This window comes from Lineus longissimus, chromosome 1 (assembly GCF_910592395.1).
Source record: "Lineus longissimus chromosome 1, tnLinLong1.2, whole genome shotgun sequence".
Lineage (NCBI taxonomy): Eukaryota > Metazoa > Nemertea > Pilidiophora > Heteronemertea > Lineidae > Lineus > Lineus longissimus.
The window spans coordinates 16072629-16096278 of record NC_088308.1 but is presented as its reverse complement, the minus strand read 5'-3'; the positions used below and the strand labels follow the sequence as shown (position 1 = coordinate 16096278).

The following is a 23650-nucleotide window of genomic DNA, read 5'->3' as shown; positions in this document are numbered from 1 at the left end:
AGCTACCATCACACCAAGTTTTAGCCATCTAGCCCTAGCGGTGACGAAACGTGCTCCGCTAACATACGCCGACGGACACCACAGTATCGTATAAGCTCCCCAGGCGTGAGCTAAAAATGAAATCAATAGATACATTTTGTCACTTGGGAAAAAGCGACACTTTTTCTGTATGAAAGGGTTGAATCACATTGGGTTACCATAACAAGCCTAACATGGTCGATAAGGCAGCCAACGTATCAGTCTATGCTCCACGATTGCGAGAGCTTGATCGCTGATTTGATGTGGGTCATTAATATCACATTTGTCACACATATTTGATGAAGGATCCCTTGGTATAATTACCCGACTGCTGGATCTGTCATTTTTAGATTCAACCCTGTTCAGGGATAATACCAATATTGGGTATGCAGCGTTGTTTGGGTGAGATGATGTATGGCTGCCATTCATGAATGTCATATACACAGAGAGATTTCTAATGGTACTTGATTGAATCACATTGTGATGTGGTTTGAAATGGGGAGGCCAACAAAATGCGTACTAGATATCTGTCAGGCCTGAAGTTCATAACATTGATCTTGCCGTTAGTTAGGCTACATTGTAATTGATTGATCTATAGATGATGATGATGATGAAGTCCAACTACTTTGGCACATTTCATTGAAAGAATAATGCAAATCATTTGGCAATATTCTTCCATCAATTGTGTATCGTACTCCCAGGTATCTGAGATGGCCACTTGATCCATCTGTGGAGGAATTGTGATTAACGTACTTGGTCCCATCACAAATGTTAAACAACATCGAGAGCACTTCAGTGGATGTGTGACCGAGAATCACCATAACTTGTAAACTATCCATCTTGCAACCTTGGAGTATAGTTCATGCAGACATATATGGAAAGGGGCACCAGCTTGTGTAGGACGAGAGTGACTTTGTCCGAAGGAAGAGATGGCGTATCTTACTCCCATGCATAAGAGATGTTCAACCATCCCTGCTGTGGAGGAATTTCCCCCAATGGAGTTATGATTGTCTTTTTCTACCTCATCACAGAAGTTCTGCAATGCTGAGAGCTGGTTAAAGCAAACTTCGTAGGAGCAATACAATGCCCTTCCCGCGCCTCAGTTTATAGTATCAAAGCCATTGATGCATCATCAAGTCTCTGAATGGAACCCTTTTGCAGGCCCTATCGTTCACATATGGTCATAAGGCCAAGTCTCGGTTACTGATCTGCACCGACTTTTAATCAGGAAATGAGAGGGTTCATTTTCACCAACCAAGAAAATGTAAAAATTTGGCCGAAACATTGGTGTTCCGAAATCCCCTTTAGTCGGTGGATAGGCAACAGAGAGAAATATAACTGTAGGGCCTATCTATTCAACATAACCTGCTCGCTTCCTTCTTCTTGCAATCACAGTCCATCATAAAAACAAAAAAGCCTTGCCTGGAGGAGTGATCAGCGATTCAATAACACTGTGTTATTTATCCTCAAAACACCATATAACAAGTTAATTATCGCACCTTGGTGACAGGCTTGTTGGTGTAACATGGGCTGGGAAGAATAATGTTTTCATTTGCTGCCCCATGTCATCAGAATAAGCAGCGCAGGAGACTGGCTGCAATAGGCTGGTGTTGATGACTGACTGTATTGCAGGCCGTATCTGAACATGTTCGATGATCAGAGGAGGTGAAAGTTCCTTGTATCATTGCCAATCTACCGATTGACCACTCTTTACTTCTGTGATGGGGCCGAGTACATCAACCACAAATTTATAGGGGGAAATTCCTCCATAGAGTGGAGGGCTGAACATCTCTTATGTTGGGAAGTATGAAACAACATTCCTTCCTTCCGACAAAGTCACTCCTGTCGTTCAAGCATTCTCGTATATTTCCGTCTATGTCCAAAACTAAACTCCACGGTCACAAGAAGGTTAGTTTCCGAAGATATAACATTGTTTGCCGGTCTCACAGGCCCAAGACAATTGGCATGGAGTCATTTTGTTTTTGGAAATGTAGGTTAAAGATAGGGACACATTGGCCTATGTCACTGTTCACAAATGTTATATAAGGGAAATTGGGGGTCTCAATTAAATTTTGTTTATGTGATTATGTTGATTTTTTTGTAGTCCCGTAATTTCATCTTATTTGACCCAAGTATGAACCCGAATGACAACACAGCAAAAATTTGGCAAGGTTGCATTTTAGATCACATGGGAATCGTTTGTGCCAGGTCAGATGCGTACCTGCTGATCCTTGAAATATATTTATTTCACCCTTTTTTTTCTCAAAAATGACGGCGTACGGAGTCAACCTGTTACAATAGTTATATGGAAATAAGACCTGTGTAAGTGCATTAAACAGCAAGTTTTAAACGATATAATGGCTTGGAAAGTGCATGTAAATATATAGCCCATGATTGGAACAATGAATAATCTAACAGATTTACAAGATGACTGGAAACTAGTCATGGAATTAGCTCTGTCACTGTGACATTTGGACAATTATCTTGATTTCCTTGGCTTGTTATGGTATGGTTACCAGGGACAAAACACATTCCTAGGGGTACCCTTTCAACACAGAGAAGGAGGTACTTCATAGGCTTACCACTGGAATCCTATTTACTCACAGTGTTGACCTGAGAGATGTACAGTTGAATTCCTGAAGCATTTGAACAAAAACAAAACAATGTCTTAATTCGTTTTACTTGGTCCCAGGTGCCCCTACTTATGTGTACTTGGTATTATTGCCCTTGTCTTGGTCCTTTCATAATATTTGCCCCAGGGTGGACTTGTGACCATACTTAACTTCATGATTAAATCCTCTTGAATAATTTCATGAGTTTAGTTCAAAAATCCTTGAAGCACGTGGCCTGTGTGCAATGGGTATAGGGTAATAGTTGCCGACCTGGTGCAAAATACTGCTGACAAATACCAGTGAACGACAGGCCTACCACCATCTTCTTTGCTGGTCATGTGAAAAAAAAGGTTGATTGAATGAAATGCGTACTGCATGTATAGCCTTAAAGGGAACTGAAACCGCCAAGCCAGTTCGTATGACCTCGTTTTCATTTCCCGCGTATCGGATGATCAGAACGAGGCATGAATGAAACATGGCGCCTAGCTGTCAATCATTGAGTGACGTCACTACTATGGAATTTACTACGAAAACTCTTGAATGAAAGATCGCATGACTCACGTGATTCTCACATGATTCTCAATAATAACAAATTGAACTGCGCATGCTCGGGCATTGGGGGCGGAGCTACAAATCTGAACTCGAATAGCAAGTTGGAAGTTTGACTTTCTCGGGCGGTGAAAGTCAAAAAGTTGAATAAATCGCTCGGCGGTTCCAGTTCCCTTTAAAATACATAAAACTTGGAAATTTACTCGGTCAATTAATAATTTGTACATATATGTACCAAACCATTTTATAATATTAGTGTAATTGACTCATTATAATAGCCTGCCCCTCAACTGGGTGAGTTTAGTGCAAATGGGGTGATTTAGCCTACCCCTCAACTGATCTAATGGCTACTTGACCAGGTAAAACCCATTGCATCTTTATAAGTTATCCTCTTGATCTTGTTCTTGAGACAATATATACACTCATGATCCTGATAAACCCATTACCATCTGAAGGATCATCATGCCCTTCATGGCCCTTCTCTTCCTGGACTCTATCTTTGATGTTGGATCAAGATGTATAAAGAAGGGTTTTACATGGTTGAAGTATCTGAATCTGGCTTGGTATGATATTATGTTCCAATGTTTGTGTACTTTCATTTCCTGCAATTATAAGATGGATTCGATATCATTTTGAGCAAGATTTCTTCCCAGTTTTTAGGGCGGTTTCAAAACAAGGATGGCTTATCAATGTTAACTCCCCAGTAAAGATCACAGTCCCCACTTCAAACTTCGCAAAAAAGGCCGTCCTCATTCCTTGTTCAGACTGAAAGGTTGAAAAGTCTATGGATGGACCAGTATGTTATATTATATCAGATCTTATCAAATGCTCAACTGGACCAAACAAGCTTTTGGCACATGGTGTACTTCTCCACTTCAAGTGACCCTCAGAGATGGGTCAACACTTTAATTAGACCCACGCTAGACATGTTGACAACAGATCAATTAGTGGGCATATCCAAGCGACTATATCCATGTTGACCTGGGGACGCCCCATCAAGACATCTTGTATCCATTCACCAAGGTCAAGTAGCTTTCTCTTGACCCTCCAAAGTTCAACTAGGCGATGACAAACAAAGAAAGGTGTTTCATTACAGTGGAAACAAATCAATTAAAGCGAACTGGAACCGCCAAGCCAGTTCGTATGACCTCGTTTTCATTTCCCGCGTATCGGGTGATCAGAACGAGGCATGAATGAAACATGGCGCCTAGCTGTCAATCATTCAGTGACGTCACTACTATGGAATTTACTACGAAAATTCATGAATGAAAGATCGCATGACTCACGTGATTCTCACATGATTCTCAATAATAACAAATTAAACTGCGCATGCTCGGGCACTGGGGGCGGAGCTACAAATCTGAACTCGACTTTCTCGGGCGGTGAAAGTCGAAAAGTTGAATAAATCGCTCGGCGGTTCCAGTTCGCTTTAACCATTTCCGATGCTGGCATATCCCTTGGACAAGGCAAACTCACGTTTCCTCATTGAAAAGAGCAAGACTAGTACCAAATGCATTCCTTCATGTCCCAAGCAAGGATGCATTCAGGAGACTGAGAAAGGGAGGTTGCCCTTGAAAGTGAAGGGGCACCCTGGCGGCTTTTAAGCTCAATTTCCCAAAACTCACAGTCAGTTTCAACAATTTCTTCAAAAAGGTAGGAGTTCTGAATGCCAGCCACCTCCTCTGCATTTCCCTCTGGAATCGACTGCCAGGAGAATCGACAGGACTGCTATAAATTGATCTAGTGTGGTATGAGCACATCAGAATTGTGGGAGTTTTAACCCATGAAGCTTCAAGATTATATATATACAAGTTTAAAAGATCAGACCTAGTCTTAATAGGTGGTGAGCTTTTTTGTTGTGGACATTTGGGAGGTGCCATATACAGTGTGCCTAACTGTAAGTCACTTAAAGGACCTTCTGCACAACCTTTGGTGACAGATAGTGGCTATTAACTGTTAAATTCATGCAAGAACTAAACCAGTCATCAAACATTGTTTCACCGAGTGATTTCAAGGACATGTGTTTTCTGGGCGATGGTGCAAACTGTGTTCTTTAGCAATTTGCAACCATCAGTGGGCAAAGCATCTTGATATACAAAGATTTCTAAAGTCACAAATTCAAATTGCGTCTGCAAGTAGTTGGCAAAATTAAATCATAAGTAACCTTTTAATTCATATAATGCTATATCTCCCCACTTCAACATTAATGAAATATTGGCAACGCAATCTGTATGACCAAGGAACTCCCAGCTGGACTATGTCATATATATGTAAGTGGATTTCACTGACTGGCGTGGTCAAAGCAAATAGTGACTGCTTGGCTTGGGGCAAGAAAGTCATGAGTGTGGGGATTACTTTCAGTTGCTGGTGATACTGCACTGAGTGAGCCCTGGGCATGAATTTTGTGGTGTGGGTTTTCCATAACATATTTCAAAGAAAAAATATCTTGAATCTTGCAGTGTGATTAGTTTTATACATTGAAGGCTCTCAATGTCTGAGATAAGAATCAAGATGATAAATTACCAGTCTACTCAAACCCCCATCAGGAATATCAAAATACCAAGGCGACTGAATCATGGTGATATTTAGGAATTGAAAAGGCTTTATTTTCAATCCATTTTATATCATTTCATACATGTATGTTTTAGCTTGCCGATTGGTCATCTGTTTGAAATTTTCATCTTATCCCAGAAGTGCGTGTGTAGGTCTGACGAACATTGCTAACAGGTTAGCAGGATGTTTTAGCTGCCTCTTTCAAACAAGTAACTGCCAGCTCAATTGAATCAGATTCTTCGTTTGACAAACATACCAGTGATAGCAATGATAGCCATGCTGTATGTTTTCTGATATTTCCTTTGATATCTTGGCTGACATGTATCGTCTATGTATCTTTTTCCTTGCGCTGCTAATGGTCTGCTTACGTAACATTTTCATCAATGATTGATCTTGCTAGTATACGTCAGTAATCTTACTGAGAAAATGTTAGCTGTTGGTGAGTAATTTTATATTCCATGGCTGATGTAATCATAGGATCTCTATCAATCTTGTGTTCATTGCCGCTATTTTAACAAGGGTTTAGGGTTTTCTTCTTGGCATGCAACTGCAATAAAGTTTGGTAGTGAAATTGCTTGCCAAAGGACTGAGAGGCTATCAAAGCAAGGCCTGTTTGGTTTGTCTCAGTAATTGGCCTGAAATGGAGTACACAGTAATAATGAAAAAATCAAGTTTTTTATAGTGTCACTCCTAATGAACGGATTGGTCTTAATTTGGCACAGGAGACACCCTCCAAACTCCTTTGTCTGCAGTTGCATATTTCACCCAATGTTTTCCAACACTTGGGACCTTGGGACCTATTCTAGCCAAAGCTCCCAAAGACCTTGGGGACAATTGACACAAACAAGATTACAATCTATAATGCCAGGTGCCTAGTGACCAACTGGCGACTTCTGAACAAGCTGCATTTGGGCCTCAAACCCATGTAGATGCCTTCACCACTAGGCCATCCAAATCAGTACATTATCTTAACTATATATGAATAGGTTTAGTAATTTTGTGATGATGAGAATATATGTTGGCAGCTTTGAGTGACTCTTCCTGGGGAAATAGGGGCCCAATCAGGCAGGCCAATGTTGTTCCTACCACATGGAGGATGTTCTCATCTGTTGATTTTGGACCAGTGATGCACAGGTGGATGTCCTATTAATTAATCACTTCTGATAATGAAATATTTGGCAAATCGCTCATAATGAAAGGAGGATGTCCAAATGTTCTGATTGTTTTATCAAGGATGTTAATTACGGATTGGTTATGTCCTGGTATGCTGTTCATGTTGGTGGAATATATGACAACCGGTTCATTTCAGCTTTGAAAGTGGAAGTGCGACTTCCTTTTCGAGTATTTGAAAATGATGGAAAGTTTCACTATCATTCCTGATGAAGCTTATTTTAAAGGCCCCTACTTTGTTTGTCTCATCCTCTGTGTAGATGGGTATATGATAATCTGATCACACTTCAAAGCCAGATCGGCCACAATGTTCTTTGTATTTATCATTCATATGAATAGAATTTCTAAATGAATGGACTATTCACATCAATAGAATTCCCAAATGCATGATGATGGACCTTTCAGAGCAATAGTGTGTATATGTTTAGAGTGGGAGTCGCAAAAAAATGAGATAAAGCTGCTTTGTTTGGTCTGCTTGACTAAAGCAGACAGACACTGTACCAGCTCAAACAATTTGTGTCAATAGATGGGTTTTTTATGGAGAAGTAAGTTAACGATCATATGGCAGGCATCAAAAGGACAACTTAACTAGGCCAGACACTTTTTGGCTGTCGGGGACAACTAATACACTGCAGGGTGCAAATTTTGTGTGTGTTAACAGTTGAATAACCTATATAACCAGTGACTGTGGTGGATTCTAGTTTCACTGATGTTAGGCCGGTTGGCCATGGGGCAACTTGTTGACAGCAACCGTGTGTTTAAATTGAACATGTTGAAAGACATCGCATGTGCACATAATATCATGCCTGAATTGAACTTTCAGAACCAGAACCAGTCTTAGAGTCTTGGGGTATATGGCTGGCCCTATGCCATGTTGTGTCAAATGATAGTCACATTTTGGCTGTCGTGAAAAAAATACTTTTAGCTTTCCTTTTCTAAGGGCATAGGCCTACCTGGCTTTGTGAAAGATTCCAAACAACACTTTTGACCTTTCACGAAAAACATGTTTTTCTGTGACCTGGTGATATGATGTGGGGTGTTTCAACCCCCTAGGGTAATGGGACCTATTAGAATAGTATCTGTGACCCTCATGTGTTAGCTTGATATTCCGTGTTTAATCTGGTAGGCTACCCCCATGGTAGTGACATGCCCATGGCCATCTATGCTGATTATTTTGCCATGGTAACCATGGGAAATTCTTCTATCACAGATATGTGAGTGTGAACAGATCAAACATACATTACAAACAACAAGTTAGACATTTTGCTGTCTGTGTTGACACTATCATTGTAATCCTTTTGGTGTCAATTGTCCCCATGGTCTTTGGGAGCTTTGGCTAGAATAGGTCCCAAGGTCCCAGGTGTTGGAAAACATTGGGGTGAAATATACAACTGCAGATTTCATCTGGCCAGAACCTAGATGAAAGTATCATTTTGCATCATATTTCATTAGAATGATAATATTTCTATGTCAGGTATATTCAATAGCTGCATCAAGTACTTTTGGCATCTCCAAGTGAACTTGAGGAGATGAAAGCACTGTAATAGTTTTTTCAAGATTGAAAACTATCGGACCTTGAATTGACCGAGTTCGGAACTACTTCAATGCAGGAAGCTTTTAAAACTAGTAGCTGTCAAACAGTTTTCCAGTTAACCCTTTTGCTACGGATGAAGTCGATAGCATGATGACGTTTATAACACGGCATCATCGCATGCAGGTGACATGCATTGTACGTCATGCACTTAGGTGCCTCAGGACACATGCTATTTGCACACAAGAAAACATCAGCTTGATTCAAATATTATAGATGACAACATACTTTGATTATTTGCCTGTTCAGATTGTACAAAGAACCACTGTTTGGCTGACTTATCCTCTGCTCAGATTGGCCAAAAAGTGACTTCCGCAGCGAAAGGGTTAACAGCTAATAACACTGATATCATTTGTGCAACATGATTAGGATGGATTGAACAAACGTTGAAACAATTAAATTCTCTCTGGGGATGAGTTGGCCTGTCATGGTCAAGTTTGGAGAAATTCTGAAATGAAAGAGGCCGGAACCCCCTCTTAGTTTTTGGCCAGAGGTCCAAGCTGAACAGCATTTTATTTTCTCACCGCTGGTGCAGGAAGACAGTTATGGTAAATTTTCAATATACCTAGAAAGGTTTTCTGCTGCATGCATCACTATCATATTTGGACCTTTCACCAAACAGTGTCGTTAACATACCCCGGCTCCTGGCCATGACTGGCCTTATTTGATGAACTGCGCAACAAAATTCCAACATCCCTCCAGCTGAGGATAGGACTGTGTTATTTTTAGACATCAGAATGCAAGGGGTCAATCGCTTATTTTGTTCCCCTGTTTACAATAACAAATACCCTTGCTAAATATGGAGGAGGCATTGTTGGACCCTTCACCGGGACCAGTCAGCCATACCAGTGGCATTGAGCCAACCGGGGACACTTGCACTCCACAGCCAGCTCTCCCTGAGTGGAGTCTACGCACAGCCAGCATTGGCCAATGGTGTTACACACAACCCAATCAGAGGGAGTAATGCATTGACAGACTTCGCTTGTTTTCAGTGCGATTAGGCTAGTTGCCAATGGAGGTTCTCTCTGGTTTATTACAGCCTTACAAGTTCAAATACCTGGCATTTTTGTTGGAAATGTTTCAAAGTTTGTAGCTTATATGTAACGAGTTTGTTAGTTTAGGAAGGCCTACAAGGATAGCATATTCAGTGGGTTATTGATTGGAGTAGGAGGTTCATTTATACTTCATGTATGTTACATTAGCAGTGTATTAGTGATCACTTGGTCATGTTGTTCGGGGAATATCACGGAATAATCTTCACCACAAGCATTGGATTTACACACTAGGCTAGAGAGAAGGATATAGCAGCACTAACGACACAGCTATAAACCAAAAGGATCACTTTAGACTCTTTGGAGTACCGCCACGTTATTTGGAAAGGTTGTGGATACCTGTGGTGTATTGTGTTGGTGGAGTTCCAGAGATTGTGACTGAGAGTGGATCATGAAGTTCTTCAAGAAAAAGAGTAGAAAGAAGGAGAAGCCTGATGAGAAGTCCCCGGAGAAGCCTCCCCCACCAGATCCGATGGTAAGACCTTTCGGCTCCATTCACAACTCGGTCTTCTACCACCTATTTCTAAACCTGTGATTCCCGCCATAGTCCCAATTAAATCTATTATCATGTTGTTGACTGTTGTACAGTACATGTTCATACACTATGTCAATGATGATATGTGCTATAGCGTCTGTTCTAACTTTATCATCAACTACATAACCGAATGGTTTTTGAACATACAAAACTTTGTCATGGTATAAAAATCAAAACTCATGCTGTGTGTTATGTAATAATTTGTAGTCTTGTGTATTGTTCGTTAGACTCTATAGTCAAAATCTTTGGACTTGAGGACATATAATACATGACGTGGAATTATGAAAATATCTTAACGGAAGACATATGTACTGGGCCACGTGGAAACATTGAAATACTGTTCTACAATTCATGTGATATTCAAATGTAAAGCTTAAGGCCCTATTAATTATATCTGGCTGACTCAAAAATATCAGTACATCGACATCTGGTAGGCCTACATGTGGTGAACATTTCATCTGCTCTGTTCGCACCAGTGCTTTTGAATTACTGTCACTGTTTCACAATTTCTGAGTAACCTACTAAATAGCCTTAGGCCTGGCCTGAAGAAAACAGGAGATTTTGGTTGCAGCGATGCAGGATGATCATCACAAGAGACAACAAAAATCTCTAGTCTTAGGGATTGTCGCAGGTTCCTGCAACAAGTATTGGTCATAGCTGAGACCTGCACCATATCTTGGATGCTGCTAATCAGGGTTGGCAGGGGTGTTACTAGCCAAATGATCAAGACTTCACCCTGTTTTTTATCAAAGAGGCATGATAGTTCCTGAAATGTTTCTTTCAATCAGACCTGTCCATACCATCATCATATCAAAACTGTTCGCATAATTTACACTGATGAAGATTAAACCATAATTCAGAATTGGAAGTCCAGCTGGTTTACCAAGAAACAAAATTCATGATCGACATGGCCTTGAGGGAATATGGAGTTTTCCACTTGATATTTTCTAATTGATGATACCTCATCAGATAAACCAACTGAGTGACCAGTCCACCTGCATAAGTTTACATAGTAATAGTGTACTAAATAAGTAATATTATAGATCAGCTATAAACAAACTGGTCTTTACCAGTAATCCTTCCCTGGAAGAGTGAATGGGTACACCCCGATAGGAGGTACCAGTACCTGTAGTACTAATGCATTGCACTACACGCATGACAAGGACTCCCCTATCCGGCAAATAGTTTACTCCTTTAACACTTCCAGTCATGTGCTTGATTCTTTTCGCAATAGTTTTGTTAGAACAAAAAAACAGCCAAGATGGGGGGGGGGGGGGCTAGGCTATTGAGCAACCAGTCGGAGAACCCAATACATGTCTTAAAACCCATGATCTATGGTAACAGTTGTGGCACATATATGACTTTATAAAACCATTTAGCCCTTGCTTTTTGACCATGCAGCAATTGGTGGGTAAGACAATTACCCTGTGATTTGACCTGTGTAGTAGGTGTTAATGGTGGTCAATCAGGGGTCTTTGAACCAATCATGTCCCCATATAGCAACTGAACTTGAACAAATGCCCATCACGTTTAATTGTTATTCTTTAGGTCCAATTGATTTTTTTTCCTTAAGAATAACTAAGTCTTGTAGTGGGGGAGAGCGAAAATGATAAAAAAAAACTATGTGATGAAGACATGACTGCAGATGATAATGCTGCTCAAGAAAAAAATTTCTGCACAATACTGTTGTAACTCTGGTGTGAGATTATGAATAAATAACCCTCTGTCAATAGTGGCATTTCAAAAGTAGACCAAAATGTTTGAATGTGCACATTAAAAAATATCATTGATTTCCAATTTCAATTTTCTAAGCAAGGTGATTTCTAAAGAAGTTCAAAGTACCTGTCAAAGCGTGTCTCTTCTGTATAGAGATATGTGATTATCAAAGCCAACGGGTGGCCCATGTCATGAAAATTGGGGTCCTGATCCAACAATAAGAAATATAATATCTGTGTATGTTTTGTTGTGAAAGGCCTTTATGTGCACTGAGCACTGCTCAGTTTGTATGAGCAAAATTATTGTGGTTCAAAATTTTTTTTTAAAGCAAACTGATTTTTAAAAATATTTGTATGGAGAGTTTTGGATGTTCAGGTGCTAGGTCCATAGAAAAATTGGAAGTAGGCCTATGAGCAGTTGGGCAGTTTACCAATTTAACTCGCAGACCAAAACATTGCAGAGCATATATGAGAAATCCCCGTTGTAAATTTTTCATGGAGTTGACATCATCACATTTTAGACCTCATGACTATTTCGTACGACTGGGCAGTTTACCAAAGCAAGGGTAATGAGTCGAGTTGAAAATTATGTGGACTTTGTGTTATTTGGATTCGATGGGTGCCCTAGACTCAGATTTTGACAAACCAACAGATAATGTAGGCCTTCGTTGATATAAAAGAGATATAAAATATCTGGTGAGAAGTTCCTCATGATTGTCATAATGATTATAGATTTATTCATTTGTATTTGGCCTACTTATCTTGTGTGTTTAGACCATCATGTGTGCCTTGTCTTGTCACACAGGCTGCTTGGGGACAAATTTCTGTCTGTGTTTGAAATTGTCATGTTCTCAAGTTAGTATCAGTGCCTGTTCACGATTTCATATGTTGTAAGATTATGCCTGCCTGAGCTATACATGAATAACAATACATTGTGCACAAATCCTCCATTTGAGTACACATCTTTGAATCATTTCTTTGACAGAACGATGTGATATCTTTCCTTGCTGAAATGCACTTTAAAATACAAAGAAAATTAAAATATGGTGTTGTTGTGTGGCAGCATGACTTAAAAAATAGTAGAAGTGGTGAAGTTGGTGCAGTGGAACCACCCTAAGCAGACACCTCTCTATCGAGGACACCCTTATGACAGCATTTGCCAGTCCCCAGAGGTTCTACTGACTGAAGTTGGTACAGCTATCTAGAGATCACTAGACACTACCAGTTATAACTAAATCTATTAAAAAAGATGTGAGCATTACATGTACATCCCGCAATGTGCATCCCATTTGTGTGCTGTAGCACCCACCTTCTGTTCTCAGTTCATTGTTTTCAATCAGTTTATCAATATTGACTATTGGCCAGTTAACGATAAATTAGCGCAGTCTCAGGGCCATTGCAAGTAGTAAAGCCTGATCATTAAGAAAAGACACTGTGGGAACTATTAGAATTGCCACAGTCTTATGCCTTGGAAGATAGAAAATTGTAAAAAGGGGGCTGGAAAATACCCCACATTACCCTAATATTTTTCTCAGTCTGTGTGCCGGCCTGTATGTCTTTTCAACGGGTGGGTTCTATGCATCCTGAGTTCTATGTTTCTGTGCGTGCCAGATGTGATGTGTTCCAAACTCTGGGAGTCCCCAACTCAAAAGGGTCCTATTTGTTCCAATTTCTATCTGGTTTAGTTCCTGAAAGGCTGAATACTTTCTAATGAGGGTATTTTCAATCAGCAGCCTGACCCTATTACCCCAATTTGACCCTAACCCCAATTTTCTTCTACAACTGGGACTCAAAGAACCCAGGACACATAGAACTTGAGATGCATAGAACATGCTTTAGATTGGGGATACATAGAATCTGGGACACATAGAACTTGGGATGCATAGAAAGAACATCCTTTAGATTGGGGATACATAGAACCCGGGACACATAGAACTTGGGATGCATAGAACATCCTTTAGATTGGGGATACATAGAATCTGGGACATATAGAACTTGGGATGCATAGAACGTCCTTTAGATTGGGGATACAGAGAACCCAGGACACATAGAATTTGGGATGCATGGAAAGAACATCCTTTAGATTGGGGAAACATAGAATCTGGGACACATAGAACTTGGGATACATAGAACATCCTTTAGATTTGGGATACAAAGAATCCGGAACAGATAGAAATTGGGATGCATAGAACATCCTTTAAATTTTGGACACACAGAACCCAGGACATATAGAACTTGGGATGCATAGAACATCCTTTAATGGACATATAGAACCCAGGACACATTGAACCCGCAACACATAGAGCATCCTTTAGTTTTGGGACACATAAGGGCCGTTTAGACGCTTTCTAAAAAGACCGCATTCCGATCCGATCCGATCGAACCCCATTCCAGACCGGATGTGGTCTCATTTTAATGTACCCGTTTAGACGCTAACAGCAATGAGGACTGATGTGGACTAATTTCTTTTGGTTCCACCAATAATCCGCAGGATGTCGCGGTGGCGTCACCGATTTAGCGCCGCAATGCGGGTTATAATGGTACTAGGCAAGCTCGTTCTTATGGTAGCTGCTGTCTAGCTTCCGCTGAATGGATTGATCGCTCCAAATATGTATGAGATCGAAAACAACCGTGTCCGTGAACTTATCCTTCACCATATTGGAATAATGAAAATAAGTCCAGAGAAAATACTATAAAACTGACAATCAAAACGACATTAATTCCCGCGAAAATACACGTGTTTATAATGAAAGGAAGTATTGCCGAAGTACCATATCCAATACGCATTAGTCCAGATAAGACCGCATTAGGCCCGATCGCGTTTAGACGACCAAATTTGATCCGGATGCATCCGGATGCATCCGGATTAGCCCCGATGGAACCAGCAAAAGAGGTGGACCACTTGAAGACCCGATGGGACCACATGAGACCCGATCGGTTTGCGTTTACACCAGGGAAATTTAGACCGCATTCGGATTCGATCGGATCTCATCGGGCCTTTTTTCTGTCGTCCAAACGGCCCTATAGATTCTGGGATGCTATTATCGGGGTGTGGACAAATAGAACCCATGATACGTAGGTACAAACCCCTTCATCAAAGGGAGGTTGGGAACAGTGACTTATCAAGGATCCATACACATTTACGGATAACTCTGTAAGAAAGAGTACAAATTTTGTTGAGGCTCCATGATAAGTCCCTGATCTCAGCCTCCCCAATACAGGAGTGCCAGAACATCAAAATTTGATTGGTAACATTCAGAGGTAAACAAATAATGAATGATAGTGTTTACACACGAGTTCACTGTGTTGGTAAACAGTTGATGAGTAATAACCAGCTAATTATAGATGAGTAACATGGAACACTTGTGGGCATTTTCATAAGAGATGAGAATACAAAAAAATTACTTGTCCAAACACTGTTAAAAAACTGATGTCATTTTCTAAGTTTGTGACTAAAGGGTGACAGATGATCACTGTAAGTCAAATATAGAAATAAGTACCACCATTTTATCAAACTGATCTTCCAGCGGTATAGAGGTTATTCACGTGACGTCACGAGGTGACGTTTTGACGGCCACTTGCCAATGCATTTCCTGTACATCGTGACCACGTGTGACAGCAAATATTATGGCTGTACAAAACAATTGGTAACGTCATCATGTGCTTCAGTGAAGAACCTCTATTGCCTCTGTGCATTGTCTGGATGCTGGGCAGTGTCAATCCATCGAGAGTCAAGATGCCATTTAATTGACACAAGGTCTAAGAAGTATAATAACTACCCCATATATGTTTGATATGTCTCCAGATGTTTAGCAAACCAGCACCTATTGTCTGAGTAATTTTCTATCACAAACCATAACCTTGTTTCCATTTGCCTAATAAATTTGAAGCTAGTTGACAATCTAGACAAACCTGTCTGTCTCACTTTCAAGATAGACTTTCTTTGTATAGGGTAGCACATTTCTGGGTAATCAGTTTTAGATAAGATCAGAGATTTACAGTTGTCCTTGTCCATCTCAGAGCTTGCTGGTCATTTCTGTGGTCAGTTGAGCATAGCTGTGACAGGTGGACTTTCACCTATTTCAGAGTTCACCAAAATGTCACTGCACTTTTACATAATGACCAGGTGTGTTATCGATTTGGAGAACTGATTACAGACAACTTTGTAATTATATTCAGATCAATTTTTAAATAGGTATTATCAATTTGCACAAAATGTAAATGCTAATCTGTTGTCTTAAAATCTTAAATGTAGATTATGTGTATTGCCTTTGTGATACTAAATGATAGCATTAAAACACTTCAGGTAAAAGTGTGTTTTAAAAAAAGGATTTTTCGAGGAAGTGACAAGAGTCACAGTAGCAGAGTATGAACCTGATAGGGGCGGCAGGGGTAAAATTGCACCTTCCACACCAGTGTTACTGAAAAACGTGATTTTCATGCAGTTTATTATGTGCCTCAGCTAAATGCCAAAAGAGTTTCCTCCCCATTGTAGGTGCTGGGCCAATGATAGTGTGTGTAACAGTTGCATGATGGAGGGCTGTTTTCTTCCATTGTCAGTGCTAGACCAGCGACCAGATATCTTACTCCATTAACCCTATAACACCTGGAGGCGCCCGATGACGCCCGAACACTCATATTCAAATTTCGCGCACTTAGCTACCAATCTCCTTCAGAAAGCTGCTTATTATTTGTCGATGAAACTTAAGCTTTCAATTGCCCAGATGAACAGTAGTGGTTGCTGTAGATGTTTTAGTGAAATTTTATGTTTAAGTTTTTGTTTCTCTTCAAGCCAGTAAATGCAGGACATTTGAATTGATAAATGGATCGTTTGTTTGATTCCGATTTGGATGTACCCTATCTAATAGGAAATTTCATCTTCTTTCAAATATTATACATTATCTGGAAGTTCACCTATGTCATTATGTGAAAAACTGGACCCACCGCAAAAAATGTGATTTCCAGGTAAAAGTACGTTGGGCCTAGGGGAAAAAGCACTTGCGCTGGCAGTGGCTCTAGGAGTTATAGGGTTAAGTCCAACCCCCACTGTTATAACAGACAGTTCCGTTAAGGGCGATTTCAGAGCTTGTGTGTGGAAGGGTATATATGTCACAGTAATTTCAATGGTGTCTTCTTTGTCTCATTGTAGGTGCTAGACCAGCGGCCCGATGGTGTGTGGAAGGGCTATGTGATGCAGGACAGTCACAATCAGACGGGCTACTTCCCTTCTTCAGCTGTCGATCTCTTTGACAAATCAAGTACGTACACCTTTTCTCCATTTTACATTTACGAAAGTATATCAAGTGTTTGCTTGGGTCAAGGTATTTTTGTGGAATCATACATATTTTGTGGTTTAATTCTTGGGAAATTTAGTAGGAGCTGTGATATTAAAGTGTGTGTGTTGGGGGAGGGGGGGTCGGAGGGTTAAAACTCTTGTGTTCTATCTACTTCCTGCCCTCCCTCACTTCCCCCAAACTCTAAATCCTGAACTGTGTGGCAGCTGTTTCGTATCACTCTGCCATCTATTGATAAAGGATTGGACTACCAGGTAGTTTCATGATTATGATATAAAAGAGCACAACATTTTGATATCTAGCAATTGACTTTTTATTGAGACTTTAGTAAAAAAAACTGTATATTTTACATTTTGATGTGGTTGATTTTAGCATGCTTGTATTTGCTTACTGTCTTTTGCCAGTTTCTGTTTGCATGATAACTGTTGTGAACAAAAGGGCTTATTCCTTTTCTGTGGTTAGAGTAAATAACTGAAAGTTCAATTTGTTTATTGAAAAAGGTGCACCTGAAAAATTATAATTGGAGGAGTATTGGTTCATTTTAAAAATGCAGAACTTGGAAGTCGATAAGAATCTATTAGCCTTATGAATCGAACTATTTTCTTTTGTTGTTGAACCTAGCATTTGGTGTCACCAAAAGTATATATCGTCATCGCAATACTTTTTTGGGATCATGGATACCATTTAAAGCTATGCACAATTTTGGGAATATGCAAGGGTCAGTTCTTAAATCAGTTCAGAGACTTGTCCCGAGGCAAATCACCATTTTATATTTATTTCTATTTTTGATGTTGTCACCTCGCCATTGTAGTTTCCTGTTCTGTATCCTTCAGTCTAAGTTCTGATCAGACTTTCGTCCGCAGGCAAATCCCAAATACAATACACGTGTGTGATGGTTGCAGTGTGTGTCAGTTATGACACTTGATCAGTATCAGATATGACGCCACATCTTGTCAGTTATGACACCTCATTGAGACTGTTGTGGCACTACATCAGTGACAGTTATGACACTACATCAGTATCATATATGACACCACATCATGTCAGGTTTCACACCACATTGAGTCGGTTATGGGACTGCATTAGTGACAATTATGACACCACATCATGTCAGTTGTGACATGTCATTATAAGTTTGGTGATTCAACTAATAGAACGCATTTGGTCAGTCGTCCAGTTGGGTCCATTTCAACAGAAGACAGTGTCATTGACACATGTTTACTTGTGTTACAGGGGCATTCAATCAAAGTTTCATCCCTATCACAGTGATAAACATATCCCAAGTCCATTGTGTTCCCCTGAGGCGGAACCAACCGGGCGAACTTACAACACGTATCGTATCGTGTCACCTGCATAACCACACTGATTATAGCAATCACACGTTTCTACTTTGGGATCTGTCAACCTTATTTGTGTTTTATTCCTTTCTTTTCCTTGATTTCCAGTTGCCACAAACAGAGCTATCTCAATGAAGCCGGTTCAGACGCGCAAACCGCCACTTCCACTTTCACAGCCAGACCTGATCAACCGCTCTCATCTCCCACCCCCTCCGTCAGTTTCTAGTCATTACAGCTCGGTCGGCCATGATGAATCATTCCCACCACCTCCGCCATCTCAGCTCTGCCATCAAAACAACCAGAACAGAAGTCCTGGTCACAGTCGACAAGGTATACGTGCGGGTCCACATGGGGGGAGGGGGGACTGCTTACACAGGGTTCCAACTTAATAAAAAAAGGTTTCATTAAATTTTACTTTAAACAAGTCCAGAAATAGTCATGGAAAATGGCCAAGTCACATAAAATGATTTCCTTCTTTAATAATTCCTAATTTGTCGCTAAATTGAAAATCAAAATGTCACCACGTCCTCAATCCCTTCCCGGAAAGATAATAAAAACAAACTTTTTTTGTCGTTTATAGTCCTACAAAAAGACAGGCAATTTTTAGTTGAAACCCTGTATGAAAACAGGGTGCCTCAAAAAAACCACAGCAGTACACAGTACAAATGTTCAGATTTTCGGGGTATGTTCACCACCAGATTGAATATATGCACGGAAAAATATACTACAAGTAAAAGCAGAATATAACCTCCCAGCAACAGGCAAAGATCCGGGAGGTGCCCTCCCCTTTTTGAGAAATTCATCAATATTGACCATGAAATTTGGGGGTATCTTTAATAGTCTTCCAAGGCATGACATAAAACTTGCAAACCAGAAGGCTTGCAGCAAGAAATCTTTCATATGACATTTTTGAGAAACTGTCATGCCTTTCCGCTGCGAACGAAAGTTTCAAATGTGATTTTGTGCCTTCTCAATAAGATTTGTCTGGAGTGCACTGCCAACAACACCACCGATCTTCAGCTTTATGTCTCGATCCCCAAATAGTAGGTTAGTGCAGAAACCTGTACAACTGCTTCAGTGTTGTCATCCTTCACCAAGGAATTTTTCCCATTATAATCATTCGGGTAGATAATCATTTAACCTTTTTAATTTGGTGGTGATACCTCTTCTCAATAGGTGTGCTATTTTTAAATTTGCATGTTTCACCACATTTAGTTGCCAGATTTTAATTGTAATCTACATGTATATAACGCTCTTTTCGATCTTGCTCCTCTTTCTTTATGAGATGTTTATTTGCGATGCAAAGCTCTCACAGCAGAAGCAGTCCTTTCCAAAGGCACTGGTGCATCAAAAATGTCAAGTTTAACTATTTTGATGCTTGTTTCTGAGTTGCCAGGGGCTACATTACAGTTTTAATTGGATTGGGTACCTGGAACATTCAGGAATTCCTTTTATGTCATTGGATACATTAGCAGAATACCCAGAAGGCACGGCACATAGCTGCACAGTATTGATTTTAAACAATTGAATTTCAAATTTCTGTTGTTTTGTCTGTTAGGTAAAAATTTTAAATGCAAATTGTTTACTATCTTAAAATGAATATACAGTGTGGAACCTCCCTTAGTGGACACCTCACTATTAAGGACAACCTCTCTATTAAGGACACTAGTTTTGATCCGCAATTGGTTGTTTCCATTCAATTTGACCTCTCTAATCAGGACACCTCTCTATTAAGGACAGCAATTGTCAGTCCTGAGGGTGGCCTTAATAGGGAGGTTCTACTGTATCTTCAAAACATCATATTGAAAGATTTCTCTATTGCAGAATCATACGATTCGGGACATTCTGGCCTCGTCTTTCAACCCCAGATCCCCTACTCCTCAGGAAAGTTCAGCCCAAGCCCGATTGAGCAGATGGACTGGTCCAACCGATATGGAGATCCCAATGACATGAGATCAGCTAGTCCCAACAGGGACAGCCCAAGCAGCAGTAACCGCAACAGTGCTGCCAGCAGCGACAGTGGCAGGAGTCATGGATCATCTTCCTATGATGGAAAGGTTAGTATGTAGTATGATTCAGTTATAGAATTTCAGCCAAAGTAAGGAGTCACTGGGCCAAGGTGCTGTGCTAAATTCTTCACCGAGATGCATTTGCTGTCTAAACAATGTGGAAAAATATGAGCCTCCACAATCCACAAAGATAGATGTGCAATGCTGTTATAATTTGGGGGAATGTTGTCACAATATGTGTGTCAGAGGACCTGCATAGCCCGGTGGTTGCATGAAACCACTGTTGGCTACCATGCCAATTGGCTCAATTTTGATCCAGTGTGAGAATCTGGATCTTCAGATGTTCCAGCAGAGATTCTAGGACTAAAATTCCTGGCTCTTCACACAACACAACGTATGATTATTCGAGAGCTTCACAGACTAAAAGCTGTGGTCCTATATACCTAGTGTCAATAGAGGGCAACAAGTAAAAGATCCCACATAGGAGGTAGAAGTGTAAATATGTAGTGCCACCATGCCTCGGCCAAATAGAGATAGATATGCTATATGACCGAACTGAAGACATTGCTTTATCATCAATCTTCTGATCAATGTAATAATGCTGTATTGGGTAACCACTAGAATGGGTTAGTGTCTGTTTCCTTTTTGCTAGGAGGCACCTTTGAAATATATTAAGGGTTATCCCCACAAGACTCTGTTCAACTTTTTATGCCTAATCTCTGTGCTCAGACCTTAAAACTATGACGTGCATGGGATTATTATGCATGCCAAGTGCATGTTCTGTGTGGACTGTGTGGTCAGAAGATACACGGTACTGAACCTGAGCAGAGGCAACTGCATTGTGAAAAAAAGTGAAAACGGAAAATTGTGCATCTTCGTTTTCACATCTTTGCACAGCTCCTACCCCTAGATGGCACTAGGAGTAGCTGGCTGTTGGTGCGCTACTTTAGTAATAGTATGCACCTATTGGAATTGGAAACATTTCAACAGGTATATCCTCTGGAGAGTATGTGAAACATCTCCCATAAAATGGACAATCTCCAACTGTGTGTTTCTCCTATATCTCCTCTTGAGAGGTTGGAGAACATACTCTAGGTATGAAGATTGCTTGGCATTGATTGGGTGGAGGTGTATCTTGAAGTATATATATGTCGTTCAAGGGGCAGGTGACTTGCTGACTAGAGGTTTAGGGAATACAAAAAAGGGTGGGGATGTCATTGCACCTGGGCATAACTATGTGATCTTGTGGACAGTTATATCTTCACGAACCACTGTTGCAATTTCATTTTGTATTATTCTGTTTCTCATTGATCCTGTCTTCGTCAAAATTTGTCAAATTCTGGGAAAGAGTTTCCTACAAAACTTTCCACCTCCTTGTAGTGTGCAGTCTATCACAGATTAGCTGCAAAACTGCTGAAATATTTGTTAGGCTCTTGACAGACAAAATGTTGGCGCGGTGTTGGAACTTTGAACTGGTAACCTCTTGGTTTCTGACCTGAACTTTTTGTGGATGGCTCATTAAAATTTTTGTCACCTTCTTTTGTTCTATTTGGCCCGAGGAAAGTTTTATGTACCAAAAGTAGGACAAACACATTAAGTGTCTAGTCGATTCAGTGCAGATTTCTAGTGACTGACTACCTCGAGAACAAGGAAACAAGACAAGATGTCAAGAAAGAGCAGGAACACTGTCCAAGTTTAGAAAGGGAAAAAGAGACGTCCAGAAAGAACAGGAACAACTTTCAAGGGGAAATGTTTCACTCTTCATTCTGTCAGGCTGGAACTGCAAGGGCTCTTGTCATGGCTGCTGATGAGGACATCTTATGAGGAATGAAATCAACATTTCAGTTGAGGAGTCATTCTTGAACAGACTGGCGAGGGTCTATGTCTGTGCATTCAGGATGGATACCTTGTTAGAAAGTGTTTCATAAAAGGAAAGTGTGTGCGAAATATGGGTAGATATGGAAGTGGACTACAGAAGTCAGCTGTATTTCGTTTCACATGGATTTATCATTACGTATGTCCAAGTTAGCGAAAGTGAGTAATTATTTGCTTGTAGAAACTAGGGAAAACCTTAAAGGATGAGGTACTTTTGCATACCTACCTGTGCTGTGTCAGAGCTCATGAAGCTATCAAGAGTTGCTACCATTGCTAACATTGAAATTTTAATGAGGATGCATTCAGTGCTCCTGCAACTGTTCATTGCTGTCTATTCAGTTTGAGATGAGCTATGCCAGGAAAACTGAATTTCATCTAAGGAGTGATATTTCTGTCTGTGTCTTTTTAAGGTGTTGTGCTTCGTGAATGTTGACCAGATAGAATGTGGAACCATGCATCTCCGAACTTCGCCTAGTCACCATTCTGTTAGATAGAAAGCATCAGTGTGTGTATGAATTTGAGGATAATAGGAATATAATATTGTGCTGTCAGCAGTTAATAGTGTTCATGCTAGAGTTATCAACAATTACTAATAGACAACTAAGAGTATATGATTGTTATCGGCTCCAATCATGCTATATGATGTGCGATAGCCTACAATATTACCAGTGACAAAACACGACTGTGTGTAGATGCAGTCTCATTTGAGTTGTTGAAGAGCAGTTTTACCCAAAGATAGAGTGGTTCATGTGGATTATTGTAGCTGATGGTAGAGTTGTTTATGATCATGTTGAGTCTGAAAAACAATTGAAAAGAACATAGACTGGTAGACGATGCACAGTTTCAGCCGAAGATAAGAGTGGTTCATGTCGAGTATTGCAGCTGAAGAGTGGTTCATGGAGAGTATTTTACCTTAAAATAGTGGCTATCGTGTTGAGTCTGATGAACATTTTAAAAAGGAGAGAGAGACTGGTACTCTATGAACAGTTTCTACCAAGGATAGAGAGGTTCATGTGAAATGTTGCTGTTGGATATAGAGTGGTCGTCGTTTGGAGTAACTTTGAACAGTTGAAAAGATAGACTGGTCATTTGGAGTACTGTTGATCAATTGAAAAGATAGACTGGTTATATTGTGGAGGAAGAACATGCAGTTTAAAAAAAGATTCTTTAGTTATTGTATCATATGGAGTGTTGTTGAGGTATTTGCAGGCCTACTGTTTACAATTCTACAAGTATCTGTGGTTTCCAAAGACTGATGATCTTTTGATGCTGTTTGCATTACCTGTGCTGAACAAGTGTAGCTGCCTTCTGACGTGGTGTGCACTCGTGATTATAACCAG

General features: G+C 40.3%; 1 protein-coding gene across 11 annotated transcripts in view; it reads left to right on the top strand.

Annotated features, from left to right (window-relative positions):
* LOC135488774 (caskin-2-like) overlaps positions 1-23650 on the top strand; it is a 172037-nt gene that overhangs the window by 124269 nt on the left and 24118 nt on the right. For 10 of the 11 annotated variants that reach the window (XM_064773679.1, XM_064773600.1, XM_064773590.1 and 7 more), the window contains 3 exons: positions 16945-17053; positions 18535-18756; positions 20251-20483. In XM_064773679.1, the coding sequence (XP_064629749.1) occupies positions 16945-17053; positions 18535-18756; positions 20251-20483 (564 nt within the window). The remainder of the gene's footprint in view (positions 1-16944; positions 17054-18534; positions 18757-20250; positions 20484-23650) is intronic. The other variant, XM_064773650.1, reaches the window with a different exon arrangement.